At 37.3% G+C, this 20,944-nt stretch overlaps 1 protein-coding gene across 6 annotated transcripts in view; it reads right to left on the bottom strand.

Annotated features, from left to right (window-relative positions):
- Positions 1–20,944, bottom strand: part of CASK (calcium/calmodulin dependent serine protein kinase) — a 392,726-nt gene that overhangs the window by 56,611 nt on the left and 315,171 nt on the right. For all 6 annotated transcript variants that reach the window (XM_037512504.1, XM_054695766.1, XM_054695765.1 and 3 more), the window contains exons 11-13: positions 19,047–19,168; positions 3,308–3,385; positions 672–752 (exon numbers count right to left, since the gene is read on the bottom strand). In XM_037512504.1, the coding sequence (XP_037368401.1) occupies positions 672–752; positions 3,308–3,385; positions 19,047–19,168 (281 nt within the window). The remainder of the gene's footprint in view (positions 1–671; positions 753–3,307; positions 3,386–19,046; positions 19,169–20,944) is intronic.

The following is a 20,944-nucleotide window of genomic DNA, read 5'->3' as shown; positions in this document are numbered from 1 at the left end:
AGTTCTGTGTTTATACACCTAGATTGTAAAATGTACTCAACCACTGGCACAGAATTCGATTTCTTACTGTAACTTAATGGAGAGTGCTGGACCATTTGGAATCAAGTCAAATATGCTAGAGGATGATATTTGAGTTCAGACTTCAATGCTTAGTGGGAGAGTAGAGTGAATGTTGCAATTTCTTCTTTCTTGAGGAAAAAATTCTATTTCACTGATAAGGTTACAGTTTTAAAAACATTGTATTACAAAGTACCATTTATGTCAAAACTCACAATAACCACAAGATACATCTATTATACTGCTGGTGTAATTTTCCAATATATCATGTGGGTTCAGAGAATTCCTTATAATGAAAACTGTCTGCAATTTGAGCTCTCTGAAATAGTTTCAGTGACTTAAGGACTCTCCGATCAGGAAGTAAATCTCTTATCTGATGACTACACAGTCCTTGAAGAGTCACCTCACTCACAGCTTCTTTACAATTGCCACACAAAGTAAACAAAGGAATCTTAATGTACAATATTTGATATTACCTGGTATTATAATTTGAACAGTTTGGTAGTATATGGATAAAACCACATTTGATGAAGATGGCTATATTTTGTGGGGCTTATTAAGAACATCATTTGAAAGTAAGGTTTTAGTTCTATGCAAGTTTAATTGTTACTTACCATGAAATGAGGTTGTGTTAAAATACGCTTTAGTTCCTTTGCATCATTATTCTCAGGGTAACATGAAATTTCTTCCAATACCTAAAAGATTAGCAAGATATATAATAGTACAAACAGGATGCAAGATTTAGAATATGTAGAATCTTTTCTAAATTAAAAATTACACATGGATTTTTATGGTAGGCAAAAAATTATTTTGGCAAAAATTATTTTAAACGTATTGATGGAACGTATTGATGGTAATAAAAATTAAAACAAACTGCTACAGTAGTCTCTGCTTACATTACCCAACTGTAACCTAAAAGGTTATTGAAAAAATAAAAAACAAAATGACAGGTCTGTAACATATTACAGGTCTAAGTAACCTAGTGGGAAAATATCTCTGTAAATCTTTTCTCAAACTTACCACCAAAAGGAATTTGTAATAAAAGTTAATAACAGCTTTCTTTTATATTAGCAAAACTATCTATTCTTTTTAGAAAGATTAAAATGACATACACTCAAATAAAAAATAATTTAAAAAGGAAAAACACTTAAGAAATCTTCCCTGCAGCACAGCAGAATCAAAGTTATTCGCTACACTCACTTCACCTACAGAAGACCATGCTTTGCCAGTGGTTCCTAGGACTGATTGCCAGGAAGCCAAGAGAATAATTTTAAAAAAAGCAAATTTTTCTCCCATCACTCATATTTTCTTTACTAATTGTTACTATTTTCCGTGTACAGGTAAAAATGGTTGTTTTCAAATAAAATTGTTCTTCAAAAGCTCTCCCTTACAACCAGAATGGAGTTTACCCATTTAAAATTTGATTATGTGACATGACCCTAGGGGAAAATGTTCTTTTTCAGAGTAAATATACTGGTAGAGTTCTAACTGTGCAAGGCTAGACTCATAGGGTGGTTATACACATTGCACTCAGTTTTAAGAGTTGAGCCACTCAAGGATTATTTCAACAGGACTGGATATCTGGGACACCAAATCATCTACCCAGTAGGAACCTCTCTCCTCATCTTTGAAAATCTGAACACTGGGGCAGAAAAGAGTTATGAGGTCACTTAGCCTAACGCTTAGATTTCAGTAGCACACCCATGTGCCACTCAACCACCTCCTCAGAGAAGAACAAATAAACATAAACTATAGGGATTCTTTCTTATCCCAAGGCACTCTTAACTAGCAGGTGCTGTTATCCTGTTATGCTGTTATCCTATTATATATTGTTTAATGACAAGTCAATTCTCTGTGGTATATTTTGTGCTTTGGGTTTCTCTACTGGTGAAATGAAAGGATGAAACCATATTCTGCCTGGTCTCCTGCTACTCCCACAGTCTATGATTTCATTTACTTTAATGAATTAGATTTTTTAAAGATTTATTTAAAATCTTTTACAAGATTTATTTAAAATCTGGGTACAGGCCAGAGGTGTGGGGGGTGAGAGGATTCACCACAGAGTGGGGAACAGAATAGGTGGTATGACTGAAATACACTGCTGAGGGGAGACAGGAGAGGTCTGCTGTGCCATGTGGGGGTTTGAACTCCGTGCTGCAGTGACTGCTGATAGCTTCATTGTGCTGAGACTTAACCCTTTGCATCACCTGGGAGGCCCACACAGTATATGATTTTAAATAAGGTATGGTCTCCTAAGTCAGAGAGAACCTCTCCTGGTTAGTGTTGTGACCAAATGGGCAGGCCTAGCAGACTCCATGTCCTTGATCTTGTTTCTCAGTAAATATTATTCTCCAGTGTAGGTCTTTTATTTAAAATCTGGTAGGGTAAGGATTATGTCTTTCATATGCTTTCACTTAGTAATCTTACTTTATAAGAAACAATTTTTTAATGGGGAAATGTTTATTTGCATAAAGACTTTTATAGCATCAAAAAGTGAAAGAAAAAATTAGGTGGTGTCTGACAATGGAGAAAATTGGTAATTCATTATAATTTAGTAATTGCAAAGAAAAATTATGCTATCACTGGAACCTACATTTATGGAGACAAAATAGAAACATGGATAAATATTTATTATATAATGTCAGGTAAAAAACTTGCACTTTTATTGTAACTATAACAATTTATATGCAAATGGCTAGTGACTGGGAATGGATATGCAAAAATGAAAATTACTGTGCTGGGGTGATGGGATTATGGATGAATTTTTAATTTTCCAAATCTACTGCAATGTCATGTTTCTGTGATAAAGTTAAAAAAATTTATGACAGGTGCACATTGACAATTTATTAAAATTACTTCTCTCTGAGCTCAGTATATTTAATTGCTATAGGTACTTAATTAACTTTCAAATATTACCACTTTAAAAAAGCAACTGAAATTTTCATACTATTTCTATTTCCATCCAACGCAGTAAAATAACCATTTCTTGTTTTTTCAATAAAGAGAAGTAAAATTGATGTTACTGTGTTCAAGTTAACAGCAGAACCAGAACTAGAAATCTATGCAATGCAGCTGCTGAGATTTCTCCTTTCTTTTCTCTATGTAAATATTCAGTGATAAACTTAGAATACTAGAGTACAATGGTTGAACGGTGACTCTCAGGAAAATGCCTCTTACTGTGCAGTAGAAATGCTTTCAATAAAGGTAGCAAATATGATACCCAAATATATTTACAAAATATATCACTTACCTCTTTGGCTCTCTGTACGGCATCACTCGGAGGATTCCTGATTTGTGGTGAAGACTTTGTGTTAATTTTGTCGTACAGCTAAAAAGAAATAAGACCCAATCAACACTAATATAATTCTTTGCTAAAATTCAGAGGTTCATATTTACTATTTTACTAAACAATATTTTCCTCTTGAAAAGGCAGACTGATGACTTCAGTGGGATCTTGTTAATAATCTCTTATTCATTCAATGATACTTGTAAGAATATGAGTTTTAAGCATCTCCTTTAAAAATCATTTTAAAATAGGTGGTCCAAAATTCTGTAAATGTGGCATTTCCCTCGACATTGCAAATTCATCAATATTTTCATAATCACAGTGTTTTTTCCCTCTGTTACCAACAACATCCACTAACATGAACACATGGTAATATGAAAGAACATTTTCTGGCCAGGATATGTCTAAAAGAATTTTCACAGAATCAAATCTTGGGAAAGGGCAACAGGTTTATGCCTGTTCTACTAGGGCTGTTCATTAACAACATCCATGCTATTATCCTTCAGCAGGAAATTAAGGGCATAAATGTTCTTTTTAAAAGTGCAAATTCAAAGAATATGAGATAACATTGAAAAACTTATTTTTTAAAACTCCACAAACCAATGATCCATTTAATTTTCTGAAGAAAATATAACTCTCTAGAGAAAAATCTACGCAGTTTGGAAATGCAACTAAAACATTAATTTCTACCTCAGACGAAATGTCTCATTCAACAGTGTGCTTTGAAAAGTGCAAAGTTAAAAATGATCTTGGCTAGTCTGTCACTTCGATTTCCTTTTCTCTAAAGTAGGTGGGGAATTTTTGGTTAGTTTTGTTTTTGTTCTTTTTTCCTTCCCCTTCTCTGCACACCAATGTTAGGGGAGAGGTCAAACACTGGCTATAAATAATGTTAAGGGTACAGTTAGATTTGTTTATACTGATGTAAGATAAAGCTTTCTGACTCATAAATATTTTGGCCAAATCATACATAAAAATGCCTAATGAGACAATGTGAAGCTAGAGTAGTGACCATTTTAAATGTTGGCGGTAAGAAAGCACTACTAACTCAAAGGTTCAATGAATAGTATAAGTAGACTAGTAAAATGCTGCTCTACATAAAATATTATATTAATATTTAGGGAACTAGTGATATGTGGTTCACAAAAGTTTGCCTGACTCTATAGAATATTGGTGGGCAGTCTCCATCCTCCAAATAGTTTCTATCTCTAAAGACTGCAAAGTTTGAGATGTTGAACTGGGGACTATATTTTCCCAAAGAAATAATATTATGGTGTTAGGTTTCCAGACAAGCTTATAGGGATAAAGGAAATACATATGCAATAAAACACAGAAGGGGAAAAACCCTAATACCCAAAAGTACAGAACCATAAATTAAAAAAAGAAACACATTGAAATACAAGACACTTAATAAACAGCACCACCTGACATATCATAATATTAATAAATAAAATTTAAAAACCTATATGAATAGTAAAAACATTTCATTTTATTATTTTTTTAAAGATTTATTTATTTATTTATACAAGCACTGGGTACAGTCAGAAGTGCGGGAGGGTGAGAGAATTCACCAGAGCCAGAGCGGGGAACAGAACAGGCAGACTGACGATATGCAGTGCTGAGGGGAGCAGCGGGCGGCAGGAGAGATCTCCGCGCCATGTGGGACCCTCGCCTGGTGGCTGGGGATCAAACCGGTGCTGCCATGGCTGCGGGCAGCTTCGCAAGCCAGCGCTCAACCGTTGCGCCACCGGGGAGGCCCTAAAAACATTTTAAAACGTTTGGATGCTACTATTTGAAAAAAAAAGTTCATTTCAAGGCATTACAAGTTGATGGTTCTGTCACTTTATGCCTAATTTTACCACAAACAGTAAATTTTGCCTATTTCTTAGCCAAGGACTATTATTTACACTACTTTCAAATTTTTCACCTATGATTGAGATTATCTTCTAGTTATACATTTACTCATTTAACCTCAAACAACCCTATAAGGTTGATAGCCCTAGTATTCCCATGTCACAGATAAGGAAACTGCAGTACAGAGTAGGAAAATGAGAACCACTGTTCTAGCCTTACAACAGCTTCATAAGTGATGCAGATGCCTAGAGTTTTTATTATCATCAAAGACAGCAGAAAGGAGTTAAAAGGAGTTAAAAGGGGCCTTCCGCCTGAGGTGGAGGCTCTGGGTTCTGTCCCTTGAACTTCTAGGAGAGCACAGGACTAGAGCACTCAAGGCAGGCATTGGATGGAGAGGATGGTGCCCATGAGGATAAAAATAGATGGCGAATCTCCAATGTCTGCTCATTAACCAAAAGGGCAAGTAAGAGCAAAGGCTGAAAGGGGTTTGTTTTGTCACCATCATTGGGAAGAAATGGCCCCTTGTCCGTCCATCCCTCCCCCCTCCATCCACCTATCCATTATTCATACTTTACTGAAGTCCTACTATGTGCTAAGCAAAAGGATTCTATTTACTGGAATTACTGAGATGAAAAGGATTAGAGTTCCTGTCCTCAAAGAACTCACAAATTCCAAAGACATGTATAACCAATGGCCCAGAAACATGACTGCTTGGTCCTTTTGAGGATCTGAGGATAGTTTGGGTTCCAGCACTCTCAGTGAGTTGCCCCAAGTTGGGGACCACCTGGATGTGTATACATATCAACCTTCATTTCCCCCTCAATTTCCTTTAATGTATTTTTGCCTTAGGGTCTAAAAATATTTTAGGTAAAACCATAACAAATACAAACCATTTGAAAAATGTGGCAAAGCAAGTAACTAAAATGTCATTAATGGACATTTTAGTCCATTAAAATGCAATCTAACATTAAAGCACTTTCAAACAGTAGTCAGAAATAGGCAGCTTTTCAATGCCTCATTCTTATGGGTCATCTTCATATTGTTTGCCATCTGTAAGGTGATATTCAGAACTTGAAGTTCAAGTCTAGGAGATTAGCCAAGGTCTGGGGGCAACTATGAAGTGAGAACAAAGGAAGACTTCAGCTCCTCTTTCTTTATCACCCATTGCCCCCTCCTTTATTATATCATGTGTAAGGAATATTTAGAATGTCATTTGGGGCTTTACCTGTTGTCTTGGACTTTCAGCTTAAGGCCAGAGCTAAGGCAAATAGGAAAAAAGTGGCATCAAGTCTGCAAGGATACTGCCCTCCCATCTTTCCAGGGCTTGCTGAAAGGTGGCCCAAATGGCTCCTTCACACTCACCCCAGCACCACCCCTCATTCTGCTTATAAAGAAGCTTGGAATCTGTAGGAGTCATAGACTGAGGAGAGTAAGTATATGATGTTGCGGTCTTCCTTTTGTTGAGGATAGCAGAGGGATTTGCCCCCTCCCTCATGCAAAGTGAAGAATGGTAGATTCTCCAAAAGAACCATGCATAGAATGATTGTATGCCAGCAAGGACAGCTCACCATCTCATTCTCCGGAAGGATGCTTGTTGAGTTGCAGCAACTTACAAGGTGTACCAAGAAGAAAGGAGCCCTGTGTGAGAGAGTCCTGGGGGCAGCTCTGACATGTGGTGGTGTCTACCTCTTTCCTAGCTGGAGGCTGCCTGCAGCAGCTCTTGATAGCAGGGTGAGAGGCCAAAGGTGGCGCAGGCCACATTTGTAGAGTATGGTGGGGCAAGAATGTGCGTTTCCCATGAGTCAAGCGTTGCCTCAGAACATAACTTGGCTGAAGTCATCTTGACAGAACCCTGCCCAAGTGGTTGGCTATACAGAACAAGGGGACCCAGAAGTAAGCAGCTGTGGGTAACACCTGGGGCAGGAGCTGGGAGGGTGCTGAGCTGAGCTGCATACATACATAGTACAAAGACAATGCAGAAACTGCATATTTGCAACCCAGGAGAGAGACCACATTTGAATGCCTGCCACTCCAAGGCATCCACAGCCAAGAGGGCACTGGTTGCTCAAGGAACATGATTCTAGAACAAATTGTGTAATGTATGTTCTATAACGTTTCTCTTTTCTGTAACCAGACTCTTGAGTTCTTTGACATTCACGAACAGTAGATGTTTAATACATTTTTTTTAAGTAAATGTGTATTTGAGCTGGGGCATAAGAACTGTAAGTAGATATTTTTAAAACATCCAGAGTAACACAAAAATAAACAGAGTGGGAATACTTATTTTAGCTTGTTTCTTTAGGAACCAGAGATCATTTATTTTTGGTCCTGCTTGCATAGTTAAAAAACTTTCCCTTAAAATGAAGAAATGTAGTTGGACCACATTTCTTTTCTTTTTTGGTACATTTCACATATGACTTCATAAAATTTTCAAGGTGAAATTTTAAGGAGAGAGGCCTGTGAGGTGGAGTGATGGACTTGCAGCCAGCGCAGTGGGGACTGGCGTGGCCTCCTGATGGATGCACTGTCCTTCCTCTTACAGCAGGTTTCCAGTCTGTATTAGCCTCAGTAACACACAAAATCTCAGGCCAGAGAGACACCTCCAGCAAATATTTTTGGAAAAACTGCAGATAATGCCATTTATAGGCTGCCTGGAAAAAAATATGCTATGATTTAAAGGATATTAGCTAATCAACTGTAAGCTTTGCCATGTTAAAAAAAAAGTTAGAATTCTAATCTCTTCCTGCCATAGAGTATAGATTTCAGGCTTTGTGGGCCATTCAGTCTCTGTCATGGCCATTCAGTCCAGTTATGTAGTGCAAAGGCAGCCATTAACAATTTATAAATGAATGGGCATAAAGTTTCAATAAAACTTTATTTAGAAAAACAGGTAGCTGACAGGATTTGGCCTGAGGATCATATTTTGCCAACATCCGTTCTAGAAGCTTGAATTCAAGGTGCATTGAAGTGACAAAACATATTTCCTTTTTCTGTTTGCTTTCTTGAAATGCAAAGATATCCAGTGTATTTATAAAGCTGAGGGTATAGAGGCTGAGGCAGAGGGAAAAATGTTAGTAAATTATCCCTGGAGGGAAAACAAGAATGAATTTATTATTATTTTCTCTTTCGTTTTTTAAAGATTTGTTTATTTATGCATACAAGAACTGGGGTACAGGCCAGAGGTGCAGAGGGTGAGAGGACTCACCAGAGTCAGAGTGGGGAACAGAACAGGCAGACTGACTGAAATGCATTGCTGAGGGGAGCAGCGGGCGAGACAGGAGAGGTCTGCCGTGCCATGTGGGTAGCTCCCTGGGTGCTGCAGAGGCTGCGGATAGCTTCACAGTGCTGTGTTTAACCTCTCGCGCCACCAGGGAGGCCCTATTTTCTCTTTCTAATGAAATTAAAGTCACTCAAGTTCAGCAATTTTTATTTTTAAAAAACAGGCAAAACAAGGAAATGTGAACAGCTGCAAAGGGAACAGACTGTTTCACACCGACTCACTTGCAGACAGGCTGCTCGCTCTCAGTTTCTGGCACTGAGTCGGATGTGACCACAGACAGGCTTTATCTTTCTCTCTTAAGGAGTTACAAGCAATTTTCAGTAGGAGGCTGCATTCTATATTTGAGATGGGTGTTTTAAACAAAGCAGAATAGAGTTGGTGGTAATATTAAATGCAATTCTCCTGAGATTTATACTTTCAAACATAAAGATGATGACATCAATCAATATGTCACTTTATACTTACATCAAACACTAGATCAAGTTTCATTTTCTACTATACTGCAATATATCTCACTTTCCTCTGATTTCTAATTCTCAAATAGAAGTCTTTATTTTGCTCATAGTTTGTATACAGTATTCGGCAAGATCAACATTTAAAATGGAACGGCTGGCAGAGAACCTAAAAAAAATCACAATCACTGGGTTGTGTTCCACTAACTTTTTGGCACAGAGAAAACCAAAGCTAAGTGTCAGAATGTATATTATGTGTGATAAGATTGTAATTTGTACAGCCAGACTGCAGACATAGGCCAAATAATGAATGGGTATGTAGAGTTTTAGGGAACATTGAAGTTCATTAGTAACCACCATCTTAACACTTACTTCAAAAATACTAAGTAAGTTCCCTGCTGGGAAAGAAGTAAAGTTTTTAAGAGTAAAATATTTAGCTGTGAAGTATGCAATGAAATGTGCCTGTGATCCTAATAAACAAATAACAGTGTTCACAGATTTAAACTGCATAGAATAATGGGAATTGAAATGACCTGTTCTAGAAAAACACTATCTTCTCTTCCCTGATTATAAAAAGATATGTATACACACAAAGAGACAATCCTAGTCTATCAGCAACATTCTTTATAGTTCCGGTGAAATGTCTGTGAAGAAGTTTGGTGAATAGGACAAAGTTCCAAAGTCACATCTTTTTCAGTGAACCCAGGTTAGCCACAGCTCTCCAACAGTACATTTTAAATCTGGCAAAATGTTAGGGAAAGATGATTTAGGACTAAAATATAAGGAATTGATATTCTACTATTGCACTGGAGCTGAAATTAGAGATCAGAGAAAATCTTCTGAGCTTTGAAAATTTACTTTTCCTGCTTAAATTTATATATAAACTCAGCATCTTTAAGCTAAAAATATGAAAATGTCCTTTCAAAGATTTTTGGTATCAGTAAACATTACATAGTCCAAATTGGGAGAAGAACAGTATACTTAACAGCAATGTAAAGATTATATGAATGGGAAACATTAAGTATGAAAGAAGCTCTACAAAATTTAAACTGGCACTTGAGCTTCTATTACACTTGGGAAGAACTTATACAACCTGTCCATCTTAAAGATCAAAGAAAATTATACGTTATTGGAATGTTACTATTTTCAAAAGAAAATAAAATCACCCAGGTCATTTTTCTTTTGTGGAATTAAAAAAAAATGCCTATTAGCACCAAAAATGTTTTTTTTCCTAAAAATTTACATTCTATAAAATTTCTAAAAGTCAATTTAATTTTTTTTAAATAGTTGAAGAAAACATTCAAAATTAATCCTGCAGATGACTCTCTTCTATTTGTACATAGACCTGTTTTTGTTGCAATCCTATTTGAACATCATACTTAGAGGGATTATTTTTGAATCCAAGAAGTTAAGACTTGCTTAACCTCCTAGTACAATCTCAAAAGAGTCTTTTTGCTATTCTAACAATAACAACCACTGTGGTGGATTTTTGGTCAGTTGGCAGCTATTTCTGAGAAACTCAAACACTGAACTCAGACGACCTAACTTGGCTGTTCACTAGGCCTTTTTCAGTTGGCAAATAACTAAAATTAAGCCTTGTAAGAAACAAATCATAATGCCCATTTCTTGAGTAAGCAAAAGAAAGCATGAGAAAACACAGGCAATTAGATGATATTAAGCAGGCTTTATTTTGCTTTTAAATCAAGCTTTCTGTAATAGCGTACTTTTAAATACTAGATTCCAAGAGTTTGCCCAACCGTGAGAAGTTTCACTATGATTTTTTTCTATTAAAAAGAACCACTAAAAACATTTTTAAAAAGTTAAAACTTAATTTCCTAACCTATGCTCTTTTGAACCACCAACAATTATAGTTAAATGACATTTACACTAAATGAATATCTGATTATTAATTTGCTGCTTTAAAAGAAAGACATTTATACTACATTAAATCATGTGATATTTTATGTAAGTACTGACACAATACAATAACTTTCCACTCATGATATGACTTTTATTTTACATAGGCAAACAGCAAGCATTTGTCTAAGTAGTTGTGGAAAGTTAAAAGAGAACAAAACAAAGACAGTCTGGCAGAAGTGGTTTTATGAGATAATGTTTGAAGGCCACAAAGGGGAGAAGAAAGCGCTTATGTTCTTGGACTGTGAATATAGCAGGTCAACCCCATCAAACATTCTTCAGTTAAACATATCACGTTCCTTTTTGGGGGAACCCTCCCCCCTTTCCTTGAAAATAGCATATAGGAGAATCAGTGTATGTTGCATTTTAAAGGTTTTTGGAACATTCCTTTGTCTACTGATAAAGTTGACTATGGTGCCGTAAAAAGGGAGTGGCACTCAGTGGGTAACACTGATACCGGGGACAAGGCAATTCATTATTCTTGGTATTTAAGAATTAATTATAAATTGTTTTAAGAATTAATTCATCTGGAAAATAAGGGAACTGGAGGGGGTCTTGTAACTAATAGAATTTTTAGTGAAAAATCACACATTCCTTTCGCAAGGATGTGTAACATAGGAGCTAACTTGGAATCCAGATTGTTCCTACAGATGGAACTAAGGCTGAATTCCCTACGACTGGACAGCTCTATTGGGAGAATATGTGGTATGTCCATATGATGGAATGTTACATGGATTTTATTTTATTTTTTTAAAGGTTTATTTATTTATGCACACAAGAACTGGGGTATAGGCCAGAGGTGCTGGGGGTGAGAGGATTCATCAGAGACAGAGTGGGGAACAGAACAGGCAAACTGACTGAAATACACTGCTGAGGGAGCAGTGGATGAGACAGGAGAGGTCTGCTGTGCCATGTGGGCAGAGTATTGGCCGGGGATGGAACTTTTGCTGCAGTGGCTGTGGACAGCTTCATAGCACTGTGATTTAACCCCTTGCACCACCAGGGAGGCCCCATTTTTCATATTTTTAAAAAGAATTATGTGTTGCTAAAGAAAATATATTTTTTGGTATTTGCACGTTGTAATTATTGAAGAAATCAAATTATGTGAAAAAATAGGATGGGGAAGTTAGTGTAATAGTCCTGTGAAACCTAATGGGTTGAGCCCTTCAGTGGGCTTTGGACACTGCAGAAGATAGGCTGCTTGGCTTTGCTGTATTGGCGTTAGGGCACAGGGCTAACACAAGGAGACTGAAAACTACTGGTACAGTTGGAGCAATAAATTACAAATGGCATTATAGGACCTACAGTATGCTATAACCCACAGAACATGGTGGAATCTTCTAATAGCGCTTTACCTTAAAATAATACAAAAAGGGTAAAATATATTTTTTAAATAAAAAAATATATTACTTCTCATTTTCCACTTAAAAAATCTGGAGGTATCATTTCTTAATTGTTTATACAGTTTGATGGTTTTTTGTAAATTTATACAGTTGTACAAGCATCATCTCAATCCAGTTTTGGAACATATTCTTCATTCCAAAGTTTTTTTGTGTCATAGCTAAGAACTCTTTGCCTAACTCAATGCAATGAATACTTATTCCTTTATTTACTTTTTAAAGTTTATTAGTTTTAAGCTTTTACTATAGATCTATGAGGTATTTTGTGGAAATCTTTGTGTATGGTGTGAGGTAAGGGTCTATGTTAATTTCCTTCCTTGCATATGGCTCGTCAATTGCTCCAGTACCATGTGTTAAACACACACACACACACACACACACACACACACACAAAGTCCCTTCCCTATTGAATTCCCTGGGCACCTCTGTCAAAAATCAACTGGCCATGAATGTAAGGATTTATTTCTGAACTTTATGCTGTTCCACAGAACTACATATCTATTTTTACACTAATGCCATGCTATCTTTTAAGACCACCATATATTTTAAGACCACCTTGTCAACTTCTAGCAAGATAAAAGATTCTTCTGGGATATTGATAATTGCATTGAATCTATAGGGGAAGATGGGAAAAACTGCCATCTTAACAATATTGAGTCTTCCAATCTATCCATATAGTACCTCTCTCCATTTATTTGGATCTTCTTTAATTTCTTTCAGCAACATTTGTAATTTTCAGTAAACAAGTCCTACACTTCTTTTATCCAATTCACTAGTAGGTATTTTACTTTTACTGATGATATTGTGAATATTTATTTAATTTTATTTTCAGGGCCTCCCTGGTGGCACAAGGGGTTAAGCACCGCACTATGAAGCAATCCAAAGTCTCTGCAGCATGAGTTCGATCCCCAGCCAGCCAGGAAGCAACCCACATGGTGCAGCAGACCTCTCCTGACTTGCCTGCTGCTCCTCTCAGCAGTGTACTTTGGTGAATCTGCCTGTTCTGTTCCCCACTCTGTTTCTGGTAAATCCTCTCACCCCCCCCCCGTATCTCTGGCCTGTACCCCAACTCTTGTATGCATAAATAAATAAATCTTTAAAAAATTATTTTCTTATCCTTCATTCTTGTTAAGCTTACCTATTAGTTCTAATAGATTGTTTTAGATTCCTCAGGATTTTCTACACACAAAATCATCTCTACAAGAAGACAGTTATACCTCTTCTTTTCCAATATGCATACCTTGAATTTCTTTTTCTTGCCCTACTGCACTGGCTAGATTCTCTAGTCCAATGCTGAATAAAATTGATAAGAGTGGACAATCTTTGCTTTGTTCTTGGTTGTATTATTTTTCTATTGCTGCTTAACAAGTAACCATGTGCTTAGTAGCTTTTTTTAAAAACTAAATTTGTTGATATCTACATTAAGAATGAAGAAGAAATTTTGAAAATATTCAGGGCACATGATACTTCTAGCTCTCTTTATCTCAGGTATTTGTAGTCTTTCCCACTGACACTGGTACTTCGATACATGTACTGAATACAAGACAAGGCTAGCACTTCAGTCTATGGAAACAGATAAGAGTTTTTGTCCATACAGTTAGAAACAGTAGACTGAGAGACCCCCAAGCCTAAAGCAAGAGGCAGTATATAGTTTGGTCTCCAGTCCCAGCAGACAAGTAGCACAAGGATCACCCCATTAGCCATCTGATTTCATATTTGTTGAAAATGACTAGAAGATTAGAGGGTACCCTAAAAGTTATCAGTGATTCACTTTTGCAGGTCTTCAGATAGGCCTTATTATTCTACATATTTAATTGCAAATTGACTGGATTATAAATTTGTGGAAACTTAGGTTTTGCATTTTGTGACTGTTTATCTATTTAAACATTGAAACTTATCATTGTACCAACTTACTTTTCAGACCAAAAACTGCTCAAAAACATCACCAAATTATGCAGAAGTTCTATTTTTTCACTTTAGAAAGCTTCTGAGTTCTAAAAATATGTTGTTCCCAAATATGATCACTAAATTAATATCATCTCAAAAAAGCAAAAGAGTAAATTAAGAGTTGTAGCTTTCCAGTGGAAAGCCCAGGTCAGATGGAAAAATTCTCTAATCTCCCTAAAGAGTAAAAAATATTATAACACATGTCAGTAATACAAAATATACAGGGTTTCATACCAATTTATTTCTGATCTATTATTTAAAACTATTGTTTAATCTATCATAAAATCTACCTGTAAATTAATATAAATCTGTTAAAATAAGTAGCTACTGCAGTTTTTTTCTTTACTAATTTAATAACCAATTGTATTTTTAGAAAACGTAATTTAGGACTCCCCCTTCATGATCTTAATGAGATGGGCCATCACATTTACTATGGAAACAGCAGTCTGTAACAAATATTAACAGCTGTTCAGAGGTATAACAGATGGTGGGCAAATGTTTAAAACTTAGTTGTCAAAGTTTGGCAGAAAGATAAATGTGTCATTTAACAATGTTTTATAACATTGTTGACTTACAAAGTAAACATTTATTCTGTAACAGGAATATTTCAACAAGAAATAGAGAAGACTGAGTGTCACTACCAAATATGTGCAAAATGCTATTTAACTGTAAGAAAACTTCTTAATTTTTTAGCCCATCATAAATAAACACATCCATCAATTGATTAGCTAACTTATCACATGCAAGTTCCAACAATCTATCACATTCCAAGTTCTGACTTAAAATATTTGTACATATTGATGTTGTAGGTCTAGATGAAGAAAAAAAAGTAAATGTTTCACTTCCCTAAAAAAAAAAAGGAAGATATAAAACTACACTTTAATACCAGTTCCCAAGAAAGGCTAATTAACAAATGACAGGGCTATGTTTCATTATTTTATATTAGATTTTTTAAATTCACATTCAAACCTGAAAAATCAACTCAGGACAAAGTCAGTTTTCCATGCTGTACGGAACTGAACACTGACTGTCTCCTTAAAATTCATGTCCAGGGGACTCCCTGGTGGCGCAAGGGGTTAAGCACCGGACTATGAAGCTATCCACAGCCTCTGCAGCATGAGTTCGATCCCCAGGTGGCCAGGGAGCAACCCACATGGCAAAGCAGACCTCTCCTGTCTTGCCTGCTGCTCCCCTCAGCAGTGTGTTTCAGTCAGTCTGCCTGTTCTGTTCCCCACTCTGTCTCTGGTGAATCCTATCACCTTCTGGATCTCTGGCCTGTACCCCAGCTCTTGTATGCATAAATAAATAAATCTTAAAAAAAAATTCATGTCCACCTGGAGCCTTAGAATGTAACCTTATTTAGGTGTAGGGTCTTCACAGATATAATTAACATGGGGTCATATTAGATTAGGGTGGACACTAAATGACTGTGTCATTGTAGGGTAAGTGATTTTTGGGCTTTTCTGCCCTCCCACCATTAGAACTGCATGCCTGATGGTGGGTACCTGCATTTGTTACATTGTTGTAAGTTATGTTATTTACTTCTGTGGGCCATAGCAGCAGGATTGAGATATTCGCCAAGAGAAGGGGAGAAAGAATGCCAGAGAAGCCCAGAGTGAAGACTTGCTAGGGGCTTGGAGGCCTGCTGGCCTCCTGGCCTGCCTGGAACCCCTGCTGCCATGTACCTGGTTGCTGCACTACATGTAAAAGCTCAATAAAAGCCTGAGAAAGCCTCCGAGAGCTCCAGGACTCTCCTTTACTCGGTCAGCTCGGATCAGAGAGAACGAGCTCTGTGCCCATCCTGCTGCTACAGTAATTATAAGATGGCCATGTGAAGACAGTGTCATCACTGTGTTTCTGTGTGACTAGAGTCTCTGTTTTTCTCTCTGTAGTAGAGAATGCTGTGTGGACACAGAGGTAGAGACTGGAGTGATGTATCTCTAAGTCAAGGAATCCCAAAGATTGTTGGCAACTAACAGAAGATGGAAGAGGGAAGGAAGGATTCTTCCCTGAAACCTTAGCAAGGAGTGTTACTGTGTGACTGAGGGGCACCCAGTGATCCTAAACTCCTAAGGACACTCTAAAGGGATCTGGCCATCCGCGCACTTAAAGACAAAGGAAGCAGACTCTTAGTGTGAAAGATCTACAGCAGAACTAGTATGCACAGGGAGGGAAGAGAAGAGAGGATATTCCTAGTAATAGTTTCCAATAACCCCCCACCAAATTACCCATCTCCTTGTGGGCAAATGCCCAGCCAAACAGAGTCAGCCCAAAGTGGGGCCACTGAGGCCTGAAAGCTTGCCATGAGTCTAAGACACCTTCTGGTGGGGAACAGCAAGAAAGGGATAAGGCAGGTCTGGGACAAAAGGGTCAAAATGAAAGTATGAGTCAAGATAATGGCTGTTCTCTGTGCCAAGGACAGCCTTCCCACGTGTCTATCACCTTCTTGTTTCTACATGTCTCTCCTCCACGCATTTCCTTGCATGTTCTGAGTGTAAGTCAAAACTGGAAAAGTAAGAGCCACTCCTCCACCCCCGAGTCTACCTGTCTTCTGTGTTAGAGAGCTCACCCCTAGTTCCCAGTAGCTAGTCCAAAGTGGCTGCAAGGAAGTATGTGTGGGGGATGTGGCACCCATTCACTGTGTTGCACCTCCCCCTTCTAAGAGCATGGCTCTGCTCACACCTTGATTTAGGACTTCTATTCTCTAGGAATGTGAGGGAGTAATTTTTATTATTTTAAGCTACCCTGTTGGCAGCACTTTGTTATGGCAGCCTTAACAAACTAATACGGATACCAAATTGCATTTTCCCGAAGTTGGTATGTGTGTGAATACCCCCCATCTCTGTATCAGAATTTCTATTTTCAAAAAGTAAACACACTGGAATAATCTGGACAAATAAGTGTAATATATTAAAGTGTAAAATGTGATGCTTCAACATCATATATGTTGTGAAAGGATCTCACAATCCAGCTAATGAACATACTCACTACCTCACATATGTACCTTCTCTTGCTGAGAACAGTTAGAGAATTCAGTACTACAACAATATTTTTTAAAAGATTTATTTATTTATGCATACAAGAACTGGGGTATAGGGGGTGAGAGGATTCACCTGAGACAGAGCAGGGAACAGAACAGGCAGACTGACTGAAATACATTGCTGAGGGGAGCAGCGGACGAGACAGGAGAGGTCTGCTGTGCCATGTGGGTCAGCTCCCTGGCTAGGGACAGAACTCGTGCTGCAGTGGCTGCGGACAGCTTCATAGTGCTGAGACTTAATTCCTTGCACCACCAGGGAGGCCCCCCAACAATATTTTTTTCTATGTGTGCCTTAGATCTTTGGATCTTACTCATCTTTAACTGAAAGTTTACAACCTTTTACTGACCTCTCTCCATTTTCCCCAGTCACCAGTATGAGACAACCACCATTCGACTCCTGTTTTCTGAGTTTGATTTTTTTGGGTAGCTTGCACATACATGTGATACCATGCAGTATTTGTCTTTGTCTCATTTTACTTAGCCCATTTTAAAACTATTGTTTCCCAGGTGTTCTGTAAAACACATTTTGGAAAATTTTGCTTTAGTTCAATGCATCATATGGTGGGCTAATCAGATTTAGTCCCAAAAAGTTCTAGGGACCCCAAAGCAAATATCATTCTCTTACTAAGGGGAAGTTTTTCTTATAAGAAGACTACTACATACTAATATACTAACATATACTAAGAAAGTTTTCACTGCTGAAGTGAACTAAGTTTTCTAAAAAAGTTATTATATTTAAAATATGACTTGGGCCTCCCTGGTGGCGCAAGGGGTTAAGCATCACACTATGAAGCAGTCTGCAGCCTCTGCAGCACGATCCTGGCCAGCCAGGGAGCAGCCCACATGGCACAACAGACCTCTCCTGTCTCGCCCACTGCTTCCCTCAGCAGTGTATTTCAGTCACTCTGCCTGCTCTGCTCCCCACTCTGTCTCTGGTGAATCCTCTCACCCCCCGCATCTCTGGCCTGTACCCCAGCTCTTGTATGCATAAATAAATAAATAAATCTGTTTTAAACAATGTGACTTAAGGGCCTCGCTGGTGGCGCAAGGGGTTAAGTCGCAGCACTATGAAGCTGTCTGCAGCCACTGCAGCAAGAGTTTGATCCCTGGCCAGGGAGCTAATCCATATGGTGCAGCAGACCTCTCCTGTCTTGCCCGCTGCTCCCCTCAGCAGTGTATTTCAGTCAATCTGCCTGTTCTGTTCCCCACTCTGTATCTGGTGAATCCTCTCACCCCTCGCACCTCTGGCCTGTACCCCAGTTCTTGTATGCATAAATAAATAAATCTTTTAAAAAAATGTGACTTAAAATGAAGGCAGTTGTGAACTGTCAATTTCTGCTTTTGCTTTGTATCCCAACCTGCTGTCAACAGAGCCTATCATATTTAATGACGAAATATAGTCATAGGCTTTAAGGAGAAGACTGCGAAGAGCAGCAATTCTAAACATGGAATGTATGTCTGAATATAGTCCATTCTATAATTTATTTGCTTCTCTCTTTCCAATACTCGTGCTTGAGGTGTAATGTTTTAAAACAATGTTTAAAGCAATAAAAAGTAATCACAGCTAAAACCAATAGATTCTTCTAACAGAAACACACACACATGTATATATAAAAATTTTCACTGTATTTGCTAAGCTATATTGCATTTGTATGATGTATAATATAATTAATTTCCATTATGAATCTATGATGGATAATTTCCCACAAACTTGAGGCAACTGATAAAGGACTATTATGCTGACATACGGAAATGCATGTAAACTAAAAAGGTACACTAAATATTCAATTTTCCAAAAAAAAATAGAAAGTCTTACATCTAGTAGTGTGTGAAGATGCTGATCCTGGAAAACACTGTGTAGAAAATCTAAGTCCTTTTCACTGCAGTCTGTAAGTGCATGAATTTCTTCCAGGCTGTCCAGTACCTGTGAGACTGCTCCTAAGAGGAACAAACAGAAAAGAAACAGCCGATACAGAAAGTCAGTGTCAAACTAACCTTGTAGCCTAAATCTTAAGAATAATGAACTAATAATGATAGAACTTCAAAGGCTAGTGTCTTTACTGAAGGAGAGACTTAAATGAGTTTCATGTCACTTAAGGACAGATTGCGTGTTTTCAGTGAGTTAATGTTCTTGACAATGCACTTGCATACTCCTCATTTTCAAAGCAAACTGAAGCTTCTTACTTGAATTAAAGAAATTCATCAACCATAATTGAGTTACTGGGTGCAGATCTGGGAAGATCTGGGTGCAACAATTTATACATCCAGAAGAATGTGTAGGTTCCATGATCCTTTGATGTTTTGAAATATCACAAAACAATACAGGCCAGCCTTTCATAGAGCTACATTCCACCAAGAAGTGAAGGTAAAGTCAGTTGTAGATCTGAGCTGTGGGATGCTGCAACCATGAGCTTCTGCTGTGTGAAACATGCTTCTTAGAATTAAAAAAAATCATTGCCATAACATTGGTTTATATATAATATTTGTATTTTAGAAGTATAGGATCTCCTCCTTCAGATGTTGTTACCACAATGTACCCATTTTTAAGTCTCCAACTTACGTTAACAAAAATCCCAGTCTATTCCTTCCTTTACATACAGAGTCAAGAGAATCAAGTCATTCTTAGTCTTTTTATTTGGAAGACAAAGATACTTCCAAATACCATATTAAATATTAGGGCAAATCATTTTGCAGGGCAAAGCAAACGGTAGTGTGCTCACTTTTTAAACATTTCCTCTTATAACCAGGAATCCAGAGAGGCATCAGGAGGGAAAGATACATACCTAGTAACAAAGACATCTACAGAGCCTTACAGTAATGATTAACTTATTTCACACTGCAGACAACATGCACATACTCTCAAGGATCCAAAGAACTCCAAGAAGTGAGACTTATAATGGAATATATAGTCAAATGAAAGTGTTCTTGAAGAGTTTTTAAAGACAGAAATCCTCATGATATAAACTTCAAGAAAACAATGCAAAACCACATAAATTAGTATATGGCCAATTATGACAGAAAAAATATACAGACTCAGGGAAAAAACAGAATGAAGTACACCAAGTGGACAATCTCTATTTTCTTATTTATACTTCATTTTGTTCTTGTCCATATGTTCCAAATTTTCTAACACAGGAAAAAAATTGCTATATAAAGCAACTGTCTTTTGCAATATTACTTAATTATGTTTTAAAGATTGGGGACTTAAGTCATAAATGAAATGGCTATCCATGTGGAAATTGCTGTGGCTTTTAAAATTTTTTTATTTTGAGATAATTATAGATTCACATGTAGTTATAAGAAATAATACAGAGTGATCCCTCATACCCTTTATCCAGTTTCCTGCAATGGTGACATCCTGCAAAATTATCATACTCAGGATACTGACATTGATACATTCAAGCTACAGAATATTCCTATCACCACAAGGATCCTTCAGATTTCCCATTTATAGTTACATTCATTTCTCTCCCACTCTACCTATTCCTAACACCCAGCAACTGGTGTTAGAACTAATCTATTCTTCATTTCTATAATTTTCTCATTTAATTTTCTTTTTTCTCATTTAATTTTCTCATTTAAGGATGCTATATAAATGAAACCATACAGGCATGTAATTTTTCGGGATCGGCTATTTTTTTACCCTGGTATTTTTTATTTTCTCTGGCGAGTCATTGAGGTTGTTTAATGCATAAACACACTGTTCCTTTTTTT

This window comes from Talpa occidentalis, unplaced genomic scaffold (genome assembly GCF_014898055.3).
Source record: "Talpa occidentalis isolate TD23 unplaced genomic scaffold, MPIMG_talOcc4v2.1 talOcc4.15, whole genome shotgun sequence".
Lineage (NCBI taxonomy): Eukaryota > Metazoa > Chordata > Mammalia > Eulipotyphla > Talpidae > Talpa > Talpa occidentalis.
The sequence above is the reverse complement of the archived record's forward strand: the minus strand, read 5'-3'. Positions and strand labels throughout refer to the sequence as shown.